The sequence below is a fragment of the Phascolarctos cinereus genome, unplaced genomic scaffold (genome assembly GCF_003287225.1).
Source record: "Phascolarctos cinereus isolate Bilbo 61053 unplaced genomic scaffold, phaCin_HiC Scaffold_1;HRSCAF=81, whole genome shotgun sequence".
NCBI classification, from domain to species: Eukaryota; Metazoa; Chordata; class Mammalia; order Diprotodontia; family Phascolarctidae; genus Phascolarctos; species Phascolarctos cinereus.
Genome location: NW_027555514.1, coordinates 198,160,477 through 198,175,677, shown reverse-complemented (window position 1 = coordinate 198,175,677; position 15,201 = coordinate 198,160,477). Strand labels below are relative to the sequence as shown.

Here is a 15,201-nt window from a genome sequence, read left to right as displayed (position 1 = left end):
AGTGGTTTGCCATTTCCTTCTCCAGCTCATTTTACAGATGAAGAAACTGAGGCAAACAGGGGTTAAGTGACTTGCCCAGAGTTACACAGCTACTAAATGTCTGAGGCCAGATTTGAACTGAGGGACAGTAAGAAGGTCAATTTGGCTGATCCCTGAGAGCATAAAGGGGAGTAATGTGTAAAAGACTGGAAGGTGGGTTAAGAACAAGTTGTAAAGAGCTTTCAATACCAAACAGGAGACAAAGTCACACCTTCTGCAAGAAGCCTTTCCCAGTCCTCCTTCATCTTAGGTTAGGGCTTTCCCTCTGTAACTACCACCAATTTATCCGGTATGCAACTTGTTTGTATCACGTCTGTCCTAGGAGAGCTCCTTTTCTCCAGCACTTACCACAGTAACTGGCACTTAGTAGGCAATTAATAAATGCTTGTTGACTAACTGATTTTTGATTGATTCTATAGGTGATAAGGAGCCACTGGAGTTCATTGAATAAGGAAGTGACAAGGTTAGACCTGAACTTTAGGAAAATCATTTGCACTTGCAGTTAAACCTGCTTCTTTTCTTCCTAATAAGCTTGAGTTTTGGCCACCAACTCCCCTCCTCTAACATTTACCCAATGAGAATTGTTTAATGGCAGGTTGTGTTAACTCTGTCAGAACAGAATCTGGGAACAATTAACCCATATAATTAGTTCCCTATTCCCTTTCCCACCTTTGAGAGTTGTATTGCTTTAAAAAAAGAAGAAATTAAGTGCAAAGGAGATGGACTGAGTAGTTCTCCTAGACAATCCAATGAAGAAGATAATAGAGGGCAGACCATGATTAGTCCTTGACAAGGAAGTTGAGGATGGTGTACATTCTAGGCTTGGGAAGCAGCCAGGTTAAAGGCGTGAAGATGGAAAATGGAGTTGAAGAAGTTCCTTAATCAATCTGATGGAATTGATAGGACAAAGGGAACTTCTAATGATGGGCTCAGAGGTTCAGCCATACTTATTGAGACTTGGATTAAAATCAAATGAACAATCTAGTCCCATTCTAAGAGACTTGAACTTGAGGTTAGCTCTGTCCTTGCTACAAGGTGGTGGGGGAGGCAGTAATTTCTCTTCCTCATCCCAGTTTCTCTTCCCTTCCTCTACCTTGCAGCAGGAACATACATATGGCTGTAGGAGATATGTGCTTGAAAGGGGAATTAAGAACATTGTTCCCTGAACCCCAGTCTTCTGCATAAAGAAGTCCAAGGAGAGAGCTTGGCACCTACAGCAAGAATCCTGCTGCTCAGGAGATGGCAGGACACAGAGCCAAGATACTGAAGGAGCTTCCTACTGGTCCTCTGGTAAAGGTTCTGGTTCTGTAGGAAAGCACCTAGTAAGGCCTTAGCCAAGAATGTAAGCTAAGCCAGAACCTAGAGCTGTAGAGATTGTAGTGATGTGCTTTACCGAAATCAGGCTTAATGAGTCCAGCTGAGCAACAAGCCCAGACTATTTACCTCACCCAGTGAAAACAAGCGTGGGGATATTATAAGAAGACATCAGGGGTCTTTCAGCATTGGACATGTAAGTTACCCATCTATACATGTTCCTCAAATGTGATTCCCTTCATACTGATCTGTTGGTAGAAAGTGAACCTCAGGTTATTTGGAGAAATGAATGAATGAAAAAACATTTATCATATACCAAACACTGTGCTAAATGCTGGAGATATAAGCATAAAAAATAGGACATTCCTCATGGGGCTCAACTCTAATTGAGGAGACAACATATATAAGAGTTCAGCTGCAGGGAGATGGCATATTTACGGGTAAACAGTAAAGCCCAGAAGACTTCAGAACACAGTGGTAGGGCAGATGATAACACCTGGAATTCCTCAATCTCATTGAAAAGTTTATAGTTTGTGACTTCTAGTTCATCCAAGTGTTGTGTACAGCTATGCCTTCTTCTCACCTAGTTGCCCCAGGGGGTGTGGAGAGCCTGAGAGCTGATTGGGGAGGGGCAAAGGAAAGGGAAGAGGAATGTTTTATTACAAGTCTTCTTACCATGCTGTTCTATTATAGCCTTTTTCTTTAGCTAATTGTCATCTGACTGACTTCTGAAAGGTAAGAACTTATGATTGGGGAGTGGGGCCTTCAATGAAGTGCCTATAAGGCACACAAGAATTTTCTCCATGATATTTCACTCTTAGGACATTAAAGAAGTAATATGTTTGATAGCCATCATTGGAAACTCATATTTCCAATTTTCATCAAAATTTCTAGGCAGTTTTCTTCAATTTATGTTAGTCTGGCCCTAATTTCTTTTAAAACTTAAGTCTATGGTGTCATATTACTTTCCACAGAGCAGAACTTGGAGTAGTTATACTCTAGGGAACCCATCCTGAGAATTAGAGGTACCCCAAGAGTAAATAAATATGAGTAAACAAATAAAAATGGTAATACTGAACTATGAACAAAATAAAACAAATAAAAATGGTAATACTTGAACTATGAACAAAATACCAACTGATATCTATCAGTAAAGAAAAACTAGTAGATAGGTTAAATAGGGTCAGTTTTTATTAAACCATCTCATTTCATTGAAGCCATCAGAGCCCATTAAGCAAACTAAAGTATGTTTAAATTTTCCCAAGTAAATTGTCATTTTATAATTTAATCTTTCATTTGAAAGAAAGCTCAGTCAACAATTTGATAATATTTATACCAGTAAATTAGTCAGGGGTCTCACTTAAACTAATAATTACCCTTTAACAATGTAAGCCAAAATGATTCATGAATTTGTTAATTAATAGACCATAAACTATAAATAGATTAAATAGATTATAAACCATAAATTGACTAAAAGCACTGATTCATGAATTTGTTAATTAATAGATTATAAACTCCCGGAGATCAGGGACTGTTTAATTTTTTGTCTTTGTATCCACAAAATGTACCTCAGTTCCTGGAACACAGTAGGTGCTTAATAAATGCTTGTTGATTGATTGTTCTTCCTTGTTGTCAGGGATGAATCTTTAGCCATAATTGCATCCTATTATTCATAGCTGTATCTACACAGTGGATAACTCACATCATTTTTACCTTGTCCTAGACCATATTATACGATTTAGGGAGCCAAGAGCTGGGAATTTTCCTTCCTAAATTTGTTCTGCTGATATTTAATTGTTGGAATTACATTAATTGTTGGAAGAGAGCAAAGGTCTGGAGAGAAACACAGGATCATGGTGGAAGCTAATCCAGATTTAAATGTTTTGCATACTCTACAAAATATATCATCTACCTACAGATAAATAAGAATTGACCATATATATTTGCATATTTAGTTCAATAATTCAAGTCAATAGCCTTCTATGAAATGCTTATAAGGTAAATAGCACACAAGAACTTCTCCGGGCTATTTTACTCTCAGAACATTAGAGAAGTAATATGTTTGACACACATCACTGGAAAGTCATATTTCTAATTTTCATGAAAATTTCTACACAACTTTCCTCAACTTACATTAATCTTTCCCTAATTTCTTTTAGTACTTGAGCCTGGTCATATCACTTTGCATAGTGTTGTACCAGTGGAACACACTACAGAAAAGAAGTCCCTGAGCAACAAACATGATCAATGTGTCAACATATCCTTCTGGACTCTAAAAAATCCTTCTGCCAATTCTACCAGCTGTGAGTCCAGGGGAGGAATACCTTGGAGACGATGAAAAGGTCCTCCCGTTTCACAACGCCTTCTTTGAGCTTTTGCTGGATACCTTCTCCCACTTCCTTTTCATTGTGGTACACAAAGGCACAGTCAAAATGGCGGTAACCCAGATCTATGGCAGTCTTTACTGCTTCAGTCACTTGATGTGGAGAAGACTGCAGCATGAGAAAAAATAAATAAATAATGCTGCTGTTTTCATGAGATCCCCACCCTATTTATATTTATACCCTTTTAGCTTTGGTTCTAGAGATCAGTGAACAGGCAGAAAACAAAATCTATAGGCACATCAATAAGACCCAATTAAGGAAAATACAAAGAATTAAAATCAACAAATGTTTAATAAATGTGCCATGTACTGTGATAGGCACTGTGGATCCAAGTATAAAGTACAAAACAATCCCTCCTCCAAAAGGGTTTACAATAAGTACATACAAAAATACTTACGGCACAAGTATAAAGTTATACATATACACATACACAAAACAAGGCACTTTGGGAGGAAGGGCACTAGCAGTTGAGGGGAATCAGGAAAGGCTTCATGCAGAAGATGCTACTTGAGCTGAATCTCCAAGGAAGAGAGAGACTCTCTGAGGCACAGATAAAAGTCAGGGTCCCATACCTCAAGGAGTTTATAGTCTAGTTAGTAAAACAACAGAAACATAATTACAGACGATAAAAAGCAGTGGCAGATGGCTGGAGGTGAATCTCACAGAATCTGAGGCACTAGCTCAGAAGCATGGAGCAGCTAGGTGATGCAGTAGATGGATGGAGTGCTGGGCCTGGACTCAGGAAGACTCATCCTCTTACCACTGTCCCTGAAAAATATATTGTTTATTCCTCCCTCAACTCCTTTGCTTATGGTTTCCCCACTGCCTAGAATATCCTCCTTCTCTTCTCCACTTTTGTGAGCTCTGTCCTTCCTTCCAATCCCAGTTGCTGGCCCACCTCTTCCTCAAAGACTTCCTTCACTAATAGCCAACAGTGAGCTCGCTCTCTTCCAAACTGTTACTGTTGTTGACTCATTTTAGTCATACCCAACTCTTCACGGCCCTATTTGGACTTTTCTCAGCAAAGATACTGGAGTGATTTGCCATTTCCCTCTCCAGCTCATTTTACAGATGAGGAAACTGAGGCAAACAGCTAATAAGGATCTGAGGGTGGATTTGAAATCAGGCCTTTCTGACTCCAGGCCCAGTGCTCCATCCACTGCACCACCTAGCTGTACCTCCTGCTTATTGAGGTATAAAACTGTGATATGTAGACTCGGCAAGGAGGTTCAGTCCTGACATGGAGGGACATGGAAGATGACCAACAAAGTCTGAATCAAAGAGAGATTCCGTATAAATGGCAATGTCTCCAGATGTTCATATTTGTGGACGACATTTAGCAGATTGCATCAAGTCCCAGAAAATTACCATAAAATGAAATCCAAAGTCACTTTAATTAAAGAATTCTTATCTAGGGGCAGCTAGGTGGCCCAGTGGATAGAGCTCCAGCCTTGGAGTCAGGAGGACCTGAGCTCAAATCCAGCCTCAGACACTTGACACTTACTAGCTGTATGATCCTGGGCAAGTCACTTAACCCCATTGCCTAGCCAACCAAAAGAAGAATTCTATCTAGCCACTCAAGGAAAACCAAGTCAATAAAGAATGCTTATCATCCAGACTATGACATTCACTGAGTTAGACACTGCACAGATTTAGCTGGGTCCATCAGTACCCATATGTTGGACTGAACCTACATATAGATTGAACAGGAGGTGGAAAAGTAGACTAGATTTCACTTGAGAAATTGTACATAGCTATTAATGACCCCAAAACTTCCTTTTTCTTTTTTTTTTTTTTTGCTTTTTGGTGAGGCAATCATAATTTGTATGTCATATCATTGTTGCCATTAGCTATAAGGAAATTATTGATTCTGTAATTTATTCATTGACCATTCATTCTTTAGGATAAAGTTATTTAGTTTCTAATTAATTTTTAATTTATGCTTCAAAGGCCCTTTACTGAATGTAATTTTTATTGCTGTGCTTCCAAAATTTGTTCCTGGCTCCATGCATAGCTAGGATACCTTGTGAACACACCTCTCCTCCCTGGATCTTTGACCCAGAAACTGAGTGATGGCCAACAAAGCTGCTAGATGGTACCCATTCCTGCACTCAGTGCTAGTTCACATAGCCTCTGGGATCTCTTTCAGGCCTGGTACTTTTTGTCTCGGCCCCTTTCTGTCCCTAGGTGATACCTGTACAACTTGGCAGTAGGTAGAAGACAAAATTAAAATAGGTTAAACTTCTTCGGGGCCGAAGATAGGTTTTAAGTGTTTCACTTTCCAAGTAAAGGTATAATTAATGATTAAACTATTTCTCAAAAATACTTGTTATTGAGGTATAATCAAGAAACTACAATCAGCAAACACTTCTTTATGAAGTCACCTTCAGTAAAAGACTTCCCAGCAGCAGCAATTTCTTTAGAAATCTGAAAATTAATCTTAGTAGCCACTTCGTTTTCTGAGTTTACTTTCTTGAAAAACTGGTGTTCCCCAATGAAATTTTTCAACAATTTGGATGCTTTAATTTGTTTTTAATTGGTGTCCACTTTGCATAAGTTAAGATGTTTTGGTTCTAAATGGCAATGAAGATTGTATGCCTTTGGAACGGCACGGCAAACAAGGCACAATATTTTGTCTCTCCTGTAAACAGGTATCTATTTGTCCACTCTGGATTAAAGACTCTATGTTCTTTTTTTTTTTGTATTTTTTTTCCTTTTTAGGCAATTGGGGTTAAGTGACTTGCCCAGGGTCACACAGCTAGTAAGTGTCAAGTGTTTGGTCTGAGGCCGGATTTGAACTCAGGTCCTCCTGACTTCAGGGCCGGTGCTCTATCCACTGTGCCATTTGGCTGCCCCAAGACTCTATGTTCTGATTCAATCTTCTGTTTTATCACCCATTTTACAAAGTTGCCCCAAAAAAACTTTAATGTTAGAACCAAAAACTCTTCACAGCAACTGTTCACATACAAAGAAATACTGAACTGAGTGTCTGACCTAGGAGAGAGCGCCAGACGTTCACGTAACTTGGAGGGCGGCCGTACAGCGAGGGAGGGGAAGATGCCCCTGCATTATTGCTGCTCATCGAATAGCAGGAGTCAGCTGCATTGGAGTGTGGCTGCACTCACTTTGTCCCTGTTCAACGCCAGTAATGACCAAAAACAGAGCAAAAAGATATGACTCTTGCTCCTCTCAGATTAGAGACAGACTGACAATGGTTGGTTGCGGCAGGTCACGTGACAAACAGGAGAGATTGCACAGCGGCAACCCACCCTCTAAGTTATATGAAGGGTACAACAATGACTAGTGGAAGGTGGGTTAAGCAGGGCACAGACAAAGCACTCATTACATCTTTACTTTCTTTTATAATCTCTACATTTTTCACAGGCCTCCCAAAATCCACTGGTGGGTTGCAAGCAGCCCGCAGGCCATGTGTTGTGCAGGCCCACCCTAGGCGCTGGAAAGTTTTTCTCTGCTGCCTCCACGAGAACTATTTTGGACAGCTCTCATACTTTATGGCAAAGACCTCTCTGTCTCCCTTAGCTGCCCTAGGCTGGAAAAATGACTCTCTGTGACTTCTTCTTGGCTTTTCTGATCAGAATTCAGTCTGGGTGAGCTAGGCAAAAATGCTTTCTCTCACTCTGTCATCTTTTTTTTTTAAGGCAATTGGGGTTAAGTGACTTGCCCAGGGTCACACAGCTAATGAGTGTCAAGTGTTTGGCCTAAGGCCAGATTTGAACTCAGGTCAACTCAACTCAACCAACTATATGCCAATAAATATGACAATTGAAATTAAATCGATGAATATTTACAAAAATATAAATTGCATAGAGGGGAGGACCCTTAGGGTTTCTGGCCAAAACAGAAACAATTGCTATTTACATTCACTCTGAGGCAATCAAGGCCCAAACAATGACCAAGTGGGGCTTGGTCAGATAGATTTCTTTTTTTTCAACTAGGTAAAAGAGACCTCATTTCTCTACCTCATTTCTTACCTAGCCTTGATCACTAAATGAGTGTTGCCTCAGCCAAACTGAGACCTGTTTAAGACCACTTTAAAAGGCCAATGTCTTCCACTGAATCCAGGGCCATCTCCAGTGGTCCTGATCTATATCTTGCCACTGGACCCAGATGGCTCCAGAGGAGAAAGTGAAGCTGGTGACTTTGCACAGCCCTCCCTCACTTAAATCCAATTCACTTACATGTCATGGCATCACCTCTAAAGAGGACTAGGACTTTGGGGTGCTGGGACCCCAAGATCGTGGTACCGGGCCCTGCTGAATGAATTCAACTCAAATCTTCTTCAGCCAGAGGAAAAGTTTATTAGTGATAAGTCACATTGACCAGGTGACACCCATAAAGGCGAGCATGCATGAGAGGTTCTCAGCCTTGTGGGCCTGAGATTCTCAGCCAGGTGATGCCTGTAAAGACTAGCAGGCATGAGAGGGTCTCAACCTTTTGAGCATGAGATTCTCAGCATCTGAATGAGGGCCAAGGTGGATCTTAAATACTAAAGTAACTTTCGGTGGCCAGAGAAGGGGGCTGGGAAATGGGTCTAGGTAAGAATTCTAATTGGGGAGGTCAGAGAGATTGAATAGACAATGGGAATAGATAATGGAGGGAACAGGAAGGCAGAAGTTTGAAAGGCATCTGCACAAAATCAAGGTGGGGCTAGGACTTTCAAAAGGAGATAAAGGGGAAGGCCTTTCTGGGGCTTATAGACAATAGGGAGCCTAAGGCTTTCAAAGGGAGATGAGGGGAGTCAATTAGGAAATTTGAAGGTTTAAGGGTTTTCTGGGTCCTGTAGACAAACAGGAGCCAGATTCTATTCAGGGCAAGGGTTGAAGGTGCATCTGAATAAGATCTAAAGGTAAGCTAGGGCTTTCAAGGGAGATGAGAGTCTGGGGCCTGTGAGTCAGATTCCCTTTGGGGCAAAGATCTTGGCTTGGGCCCTGCCCCCATCAACCTCTTTGATGTCATGGTCCTCTTTGAGAATGAAAGAAAAATAACAATAACAAAAACAAATTGCAGGGATTAACAGAACAGGAAATATAAACAATTCTATCTTAGAAAAAGAAATTGAACTCCCAAAGGAAAAAAATCCCAGGACTAGATGGATTTAAAAATGAATTCTACTAAATATTTAAAGAATTAATTCCAGGGGCAGCTAGGTGGTGAAATCGATACAGCACCCACTCTGGAGTCAGGAGGACCTGAATTCAAATCGTACCTCAGACACTTGGCACTTACTAGCTGTGTAACCCTGGGCAAGTCACTTAACCCCATTGCCCAGCCAAAAAAAAAAATAGAATTCCAAAACTACATAACTGTTTAAAAAATAAGTAAAAAAGGAATCCTACCAAATTCCTTCTATGACACAAATATGATCTTGATACCTAAACCAGGGAGAGTCAAAACAGAGAAGAAAATTATAGAACTATTTCCCTAATGAATATTGACTTAAAAATGTTTTAAATAAAATACAAGAAGGAAATTACAGCAATATAGCACAAAGATCATATATCATTATGACTAGACTGGCTTTATACCAGAAATGAAGGGCTGGTTTGATATTAGGAAAGCCATTAATTATAACTGACTATATTTAATAGCAAACCAAAAAAAATCATGATTATTGCAATAGGTGCAGAGAAAGCTTTTTACAAAATACAATATTACTTCTTGTTAAAAAAAATTAGAAAGCACAGGAATAAATTGAGCTTTCCTTTAAAATCTTAAGTAATATCTATCTAAAACCAAAATTAAGCTGTAATAAGAATAAGCTAGAAATCTTTCCAACAACATCAGCGGTGATTCAAAGATGTCCATGGTCACCATTACTATTCAAAATTGACCATAAACAAGAAAAAGTAATTGAAGGAAATAAAGAGGAAGCAAAAGTGTCATCCTTTGTATATGATATTCTGGTTTGCTTAGAGAATTGGAGTAAACTAAAAAATAATTGAAATAATTAACAACTACAGCAAATTTTCAAGATCTATAAATAAACCCACACCAATCATCAACATTTCCATATATTATGAACAAAACCCATCAGAAAGAGATAAAAAGAGAAATTCCATTGAGAATAACTATGGACAGAAAAAAATAACGCATACAGGAACTATATAAACACAATTTCAAACCATTTCACATCAATAAAGACAGAGATAAGCAGGGGCCGAAGTCAGGCGCCTGCGCTGGCGGCCAAAGGTGAAACTGACTCTCCGAGAAGGTAAGGGGATGGGAGAAGGGGGAGGGGGAAGGAGGAGGGGAGGAGAGACTAACTAGCGCAGGTGACCCGGCCTCCCCCTCCAACCTCGGCTAGCCACCCGCGTGCTCGAAGCGCGGCCAAAACCCAGGCAGCACGAGCCGAGAGCCGCCCGCTCTGCGGGTCAGGCCAGCCTCCCCCATTCCAAGGCAATGGGAGTACGCTCTACCTTCCAAGTGCCGAGACCCAGGACGGGGATTTTCTCCATCTTACTCCAGACTCGACCAGCTGATCACTGAACGACTCCCCCGGGTAAACCGGAGTCATAAAGGGCCTAAGTGCTTTTTGATTGGCTGTTTGGAGGCTGCTCAGGCTCCCATTCATTCGTTCATTCATTCATCTAGTTTACCCTCTTTTTTGCTGGGTGGTTGGTAAACACCGGCTACATCAATTCACTGCGACTTGGCCACGCTGATTTTGCATGTTTCTAAATTTAGCTGTTTCCAAATGGAGAGAAATGCGGTGAAGTAATACCGTTATCTTGTCTGAAAGGCAGTTCGAGATGGGACAGCGGAGGTCAGCTGAGAGTCTGGGGCAGGAGACTGTAGGTTTGAGAATCATCAGTATAATCTGCTTCCAGGGAGAGAACTGACGAACTTTGCATGCAGACTGAAGCATACCTTTTTTTACTGTATTTTTTCTTCTTGTTTTTTGTTTGTGTTTTCTCCTGCAACATTGCTATTATGGAAATGTGTTTTGTACGACTTCCCGGGTAAAATCCATATCAAATTGCTTGCCTTCTCAAGGAGGGGGGGAGACACAGAAGGGAGGGAGAGAATTTGGAACTCAAAAAAATTTTTAAATAAATACTAAAATTTACATGTAATTGGGAAATATTTAAGGAAATTTTATGTATATTATATATATATATATTATTTTTTAATGAGAATCATCAGCATAGAAATGATAATTAAATCCATAGGAGCTGATAAGATTACCAAGTGAAGTAGTATAGAGGGAGAAAAGAAGGTCCAGGATAATCCCTCCATCTACCCTATATAACCTATAGCAACAAGTGTGGGGTTGGGGGTGCAGGGGAGAGAGAGAAGCAGAGAGAGAAACAGAGACAGAGAGAGTCAGAGGGAGAGACAGAGAGAGACAGAGAGAGAGGGAGAGAGTAGATTAAAGGATGGCTTAGTCCTAAAGTAGGGGGGAAAGGGGCGGGAAATCAATCCTCTAAGCATATACAAAAATAAATATCTTTTTACAATAACAAATAATTGGAAACTGAAGAGGTGTCCTTTGATTTGGGAATGGCCAAACAAGTTATGATATATGAGTGTTATATAGTACTATTGAGCTGAAAGAAATGGTGAAGGGGATGATTTCAGAGAAACTTGGGAAGACTTGTGTGAAATGATGCAAAATGAAGTGAGCAGAACCAAAGCAATGTATACAACAGCAACAGTATTGTAAAGACAAGCAACTTGGAAAGTCTCAAGAACTCTGATTCAGCATAATGACCAACCACAAGTCCAGACGACTCTTCATAAAGCATGCTACCTATCTCCTAATAGAGAGGTGATGGACTCAGTGCAGTTTGAATATATTTTACTTCTGGACAATAATGGAAGAATTGTTTTTGCTTGACTATACATGGTTTGTAAAAGGGTGGTTTTCTTTTAATTTCTTTCTCAGTGCAGAGGAGAATATTAGAGGAGAAGGCAGATTTGCATTGATTGAAAAAAAAATTTGACATTAAAAAAAAAGTTGCTAAAATAGTGTTACATCCATCCTACAAATTACAATGTATTGGTAAAATATACTCTGAAAAGATGAACTACTTAACATCAAAGTTTGAAAAAGAAGAAGAAAATACAAAGTATGTAGTACTTGTAGGATGTAACAAAGATAGGGATTATACCCAGGGAAAGCTACAGAAAGGAAACTTTTAGCGTCTCCTGCTCTGTACTAATGATCTCCTAATTTCCAAATCCAAAGCCTTTTCTCAGTCCTCATTTTCCTTGCCTTCTCTGCAGCCTCTGACACTGTTGATTACTCTCTCTTCCTTGATACCATGTTCTCTCTAGGTTTCTGTTTCACCATTCTCCTGGCTTTCCTCCTATCTATCTGACCAGTACTTCTTTATCTCATTTTCTTCCCTCCACCCCCAAACCTTCCACCTCACCTCCTACTTTCCCTATTACTGCAGTGGGCAATACCATCCTCCAGGTCCCTCAGGCTCATAACCTAGGAGTCATCCTGGATTACTCCCTATCCCTCACTCCCCGTATCCAAGCTGTCGCCAAGACCTGCTGATTTTACCTTTGTAACATCTCTCAAATATGCCCCGTTCTCTGCTTTGACACTGTCACCACTCTGTGGAGTACAGGCCCTCATCATCTCATGCCTGGTTTATTGCAATAGCCTGTTGGTAGATCTGCCAGCCTGAAGTCTCTCCAGACTCCAATTCATCCTGTATTCAGCCAATAAAGCGATTTTCCTAAAACACAGGTCTAATCATGTCACACACACACACACACACACATTCCACACATCCCAATAAACATCAATGTCTTCCTATTACCTCCAGGAGCAAATACAAAATGTTCTTTTTAGCATTTAAAGCCCTTCATAACCTAGCCCCCTCCTACCTTACTCTCTGACACAACTCTTCCATCCAGTGACACTAGCCTCCTGGCTGGTTGTTCCACAAACAAGACATTCCATCTCAGCTCTAGGATATTCTCTCTGGCTGTCCCCCATGCCTGGCTCTCTCCCTCCTTTGTTCCAGCTGCTGAATTCCCTGGATTCCTTTAAATCCCAACTAAAATCTCAGCTTCAGGAAGCCTTCCCTAACCCCTCTTAATTATTTCCTTTTTTTTTCTGTATATAGCTTGTTCTGTATATATTTGTTTGCATGTTTATCTTAGACAGTAAGCTCCTTTAGGACAGAAAACTTACTTTGCCTCTTTTTGTATCCCCAGTGCTTAGCACAGTACCTGGCAAATAGTAGGTGCTTAATAAATGCTTATTGAATTGAATTGTTGACTTTCACCATGCTGCATCTTTCCTTCACTGAATAGCTGACCAGGGAAAGAGAGGAGAAGATAAAGTTGAAAGGACAGTAAAAAGAGAAATGCTAATAATTAAAAATAGCTATTTACAATCACTAAGTCCCAGGGCAGAATAAAACATCAGTTGGTCAAATAGCCAATTTGCTTTTGCCTAGAAAGAACTATAATGGGGAAGGGAAGTTAAGGGAAGGGAAGAAGCATTTATATAACGATTACTATGAGCCAGGTACTGTGCTAAATGCTTCACAAATATCATCTCATTTGATCCTCACAACAACCCTAGGAGGTAGGTGCTGTTATTATCACCATTTTTGTAGTTGAGGGAACCAAGGGAAATAGAAGTTAAGTGACTTTTCCAGGGTCACACAGCTAGTGTCTGAGGTTGGATTTGAATTCAAGTCTTTCCCATTCTGGGTCTAGCCCTCTAGTGGCTGTTATTACCTACCTCCTCTATAATCTATAATCAAATCTTAGGAAAATATTTTTTCTGCAAATAGAATTTGAAAAGAACTCAGAAATCATCTTGTCCAACCCCTGCCTGAAGTAAGAATCCTCTCAACCACATGATAGCATGGTTCAATGGAAAGAGCCCTGGATTTGGAAACAGCCCTGATTCATATTCCAGCTTATTTACAACCTTTGCATCCTTTTGAAAGCCACTTGATCTCTCTTGGCCTCAGTTTCCCCAGGGTTGAGGTTAAGCTCATTTTTGTGGGTCCTTTCAAGTTCTAAATGAAAAATTCTGTGATGCTCAACTTGTGGTCTAGCACTTAACACAGTGCCTGAAATGCCATAGGAAGATAATAAATACTTGTTGCTTAGTTGTCCAGCTTGCAATGAAAGATCTCCAAGGACATATCTCCCAAGGCAGCCTATTCCTCTGATTAACGGTTTGTTCTAATTCTTAGAAATTTCTCCTTATATTAAGTTGAAATACACCTCCCTATAACTTCCACCCATTATACTTTCTGGGGCCAAGGAAAATAAGGATGAGAGTCAAGCAAGGAAAAATGGAATTTAGGCAAAGGTCTAGTGCCACTCAGGTGTGGGCTGGGAGGCTTGACAGAGAGCCAAAGGTGTGATCTTCACGTGGGATATCTTCTGAATGTGCCTTATCTCCTATTGCATGGAATGGAACCACTGACCTAGAGATAATTGGGTATCACTGGAATTTATTGAGTAGCTAGAGCAGGGGATGGTCAGACATGCATTTTAGGAAAATCACTTTGGCAGCTGTGTGGAGAATGTATGGATGTGGGGAGACATAAGACAGAGAAGCCAATTAGAAGGCTAATATTCCAGGTGAGGGTTGATGAGGGCCTGAGCTAGGATGGTGGCTATCATAGGGTCCCCATAAGGGGACCTATAAAAGGCATGTTGAAATCTATAAAACCTCTGCTATGAAAACAGGTGGATGACTTCGAGTGGAGCTGGTCAGAAAACACAAATACTTGTTTTCTCTTGCTATAGGACCTCTTACCCAGATCATGGCAATAGCCCTTCAGTCTCTCCTCCCCTCTAATCTGCCCTTCATAAAGTTGCAGAATTAGTCTTTCCTGATTAAAAATCTTTACTGGCTCACTCCCCTTTGCCCAAAGGATAAAATATAAATTCTTCCATTTTAAGGCCCTACACAGAGCTGTTCCAACCTCCCTTTCCAGTCTTATTTTACATGTCTCTAGCTTTCACATACTCTGTGGATTCTAAATTCCAATCCCACTGTACAACTAGCTGTATTCCAGTTTCAACCTGCCCTCCTCTGCCTCTGTGCATTAATGCAAAGCATCTCCCATGCCTGGAATACCTCTTCTACACCTCTGCCTGCTGAATCCATTTCTTCCCTTTAAGACTCAGTTCAGATTGCATAAATTTCATAAAACTTGCCTCCAGCTAAAAACAAACTCTCCTCAAACTTTCTCAGAAGTAGAAAAGTATTGACCAACGAGGGCCCAAACCTTAGAACAGGTTCCAATTTGTCCTTCTTGGTGGTTTACATAGAGTACCCACAATACTCTACCTGGTTCCGATCCAACACGTGGTAGCTTGATGGGCCTACTTCTGGCCATAAATTACTGAAGGGCTGGTACCGTAGAGTGGAATCATCTCATTGGAAGAGGAGCCAGAAGGACTGATAAGATGAAACTGAGTTCACAAACAAAAGGATAAATACATCCAAGGG

At 40.5% G+C, this 15,201-nt stretch overlaps 1 protein-coding gene across 1 annotated transcript in view; it reads right to left on the bottom strand.

Annotated features, from left to right (window-relative positions):
* AKR1E2 (aldo-keto reductase family 1 member E2) overlaps positions 1–10,446 on the bottom strand; it is a 33,767-nt gene extending 23,321 nt beyond the window's left edge. Inside the window, exons 1-2 of the mRNA XM_021001541.2 lie at positions 10,175–10,446; positions 3,678–3,845 (exon numbers count right to left, since the gene is read on the bottom strand). Of these exons, the coding sequence (XP_020857200.1) occupies positions 3,678–3,845; positions 10,175–10,213 (207 nt within the window). The 5' untranslated portion in view covers positions 10,214–10,446. The remainder of the gene's footprint in view (positions 1–3,677; positions 3,846–10,174) is intronic.
* Between the last annotated feature and the right edge of the window lie 4,755 nt (positions 10,447–15,201).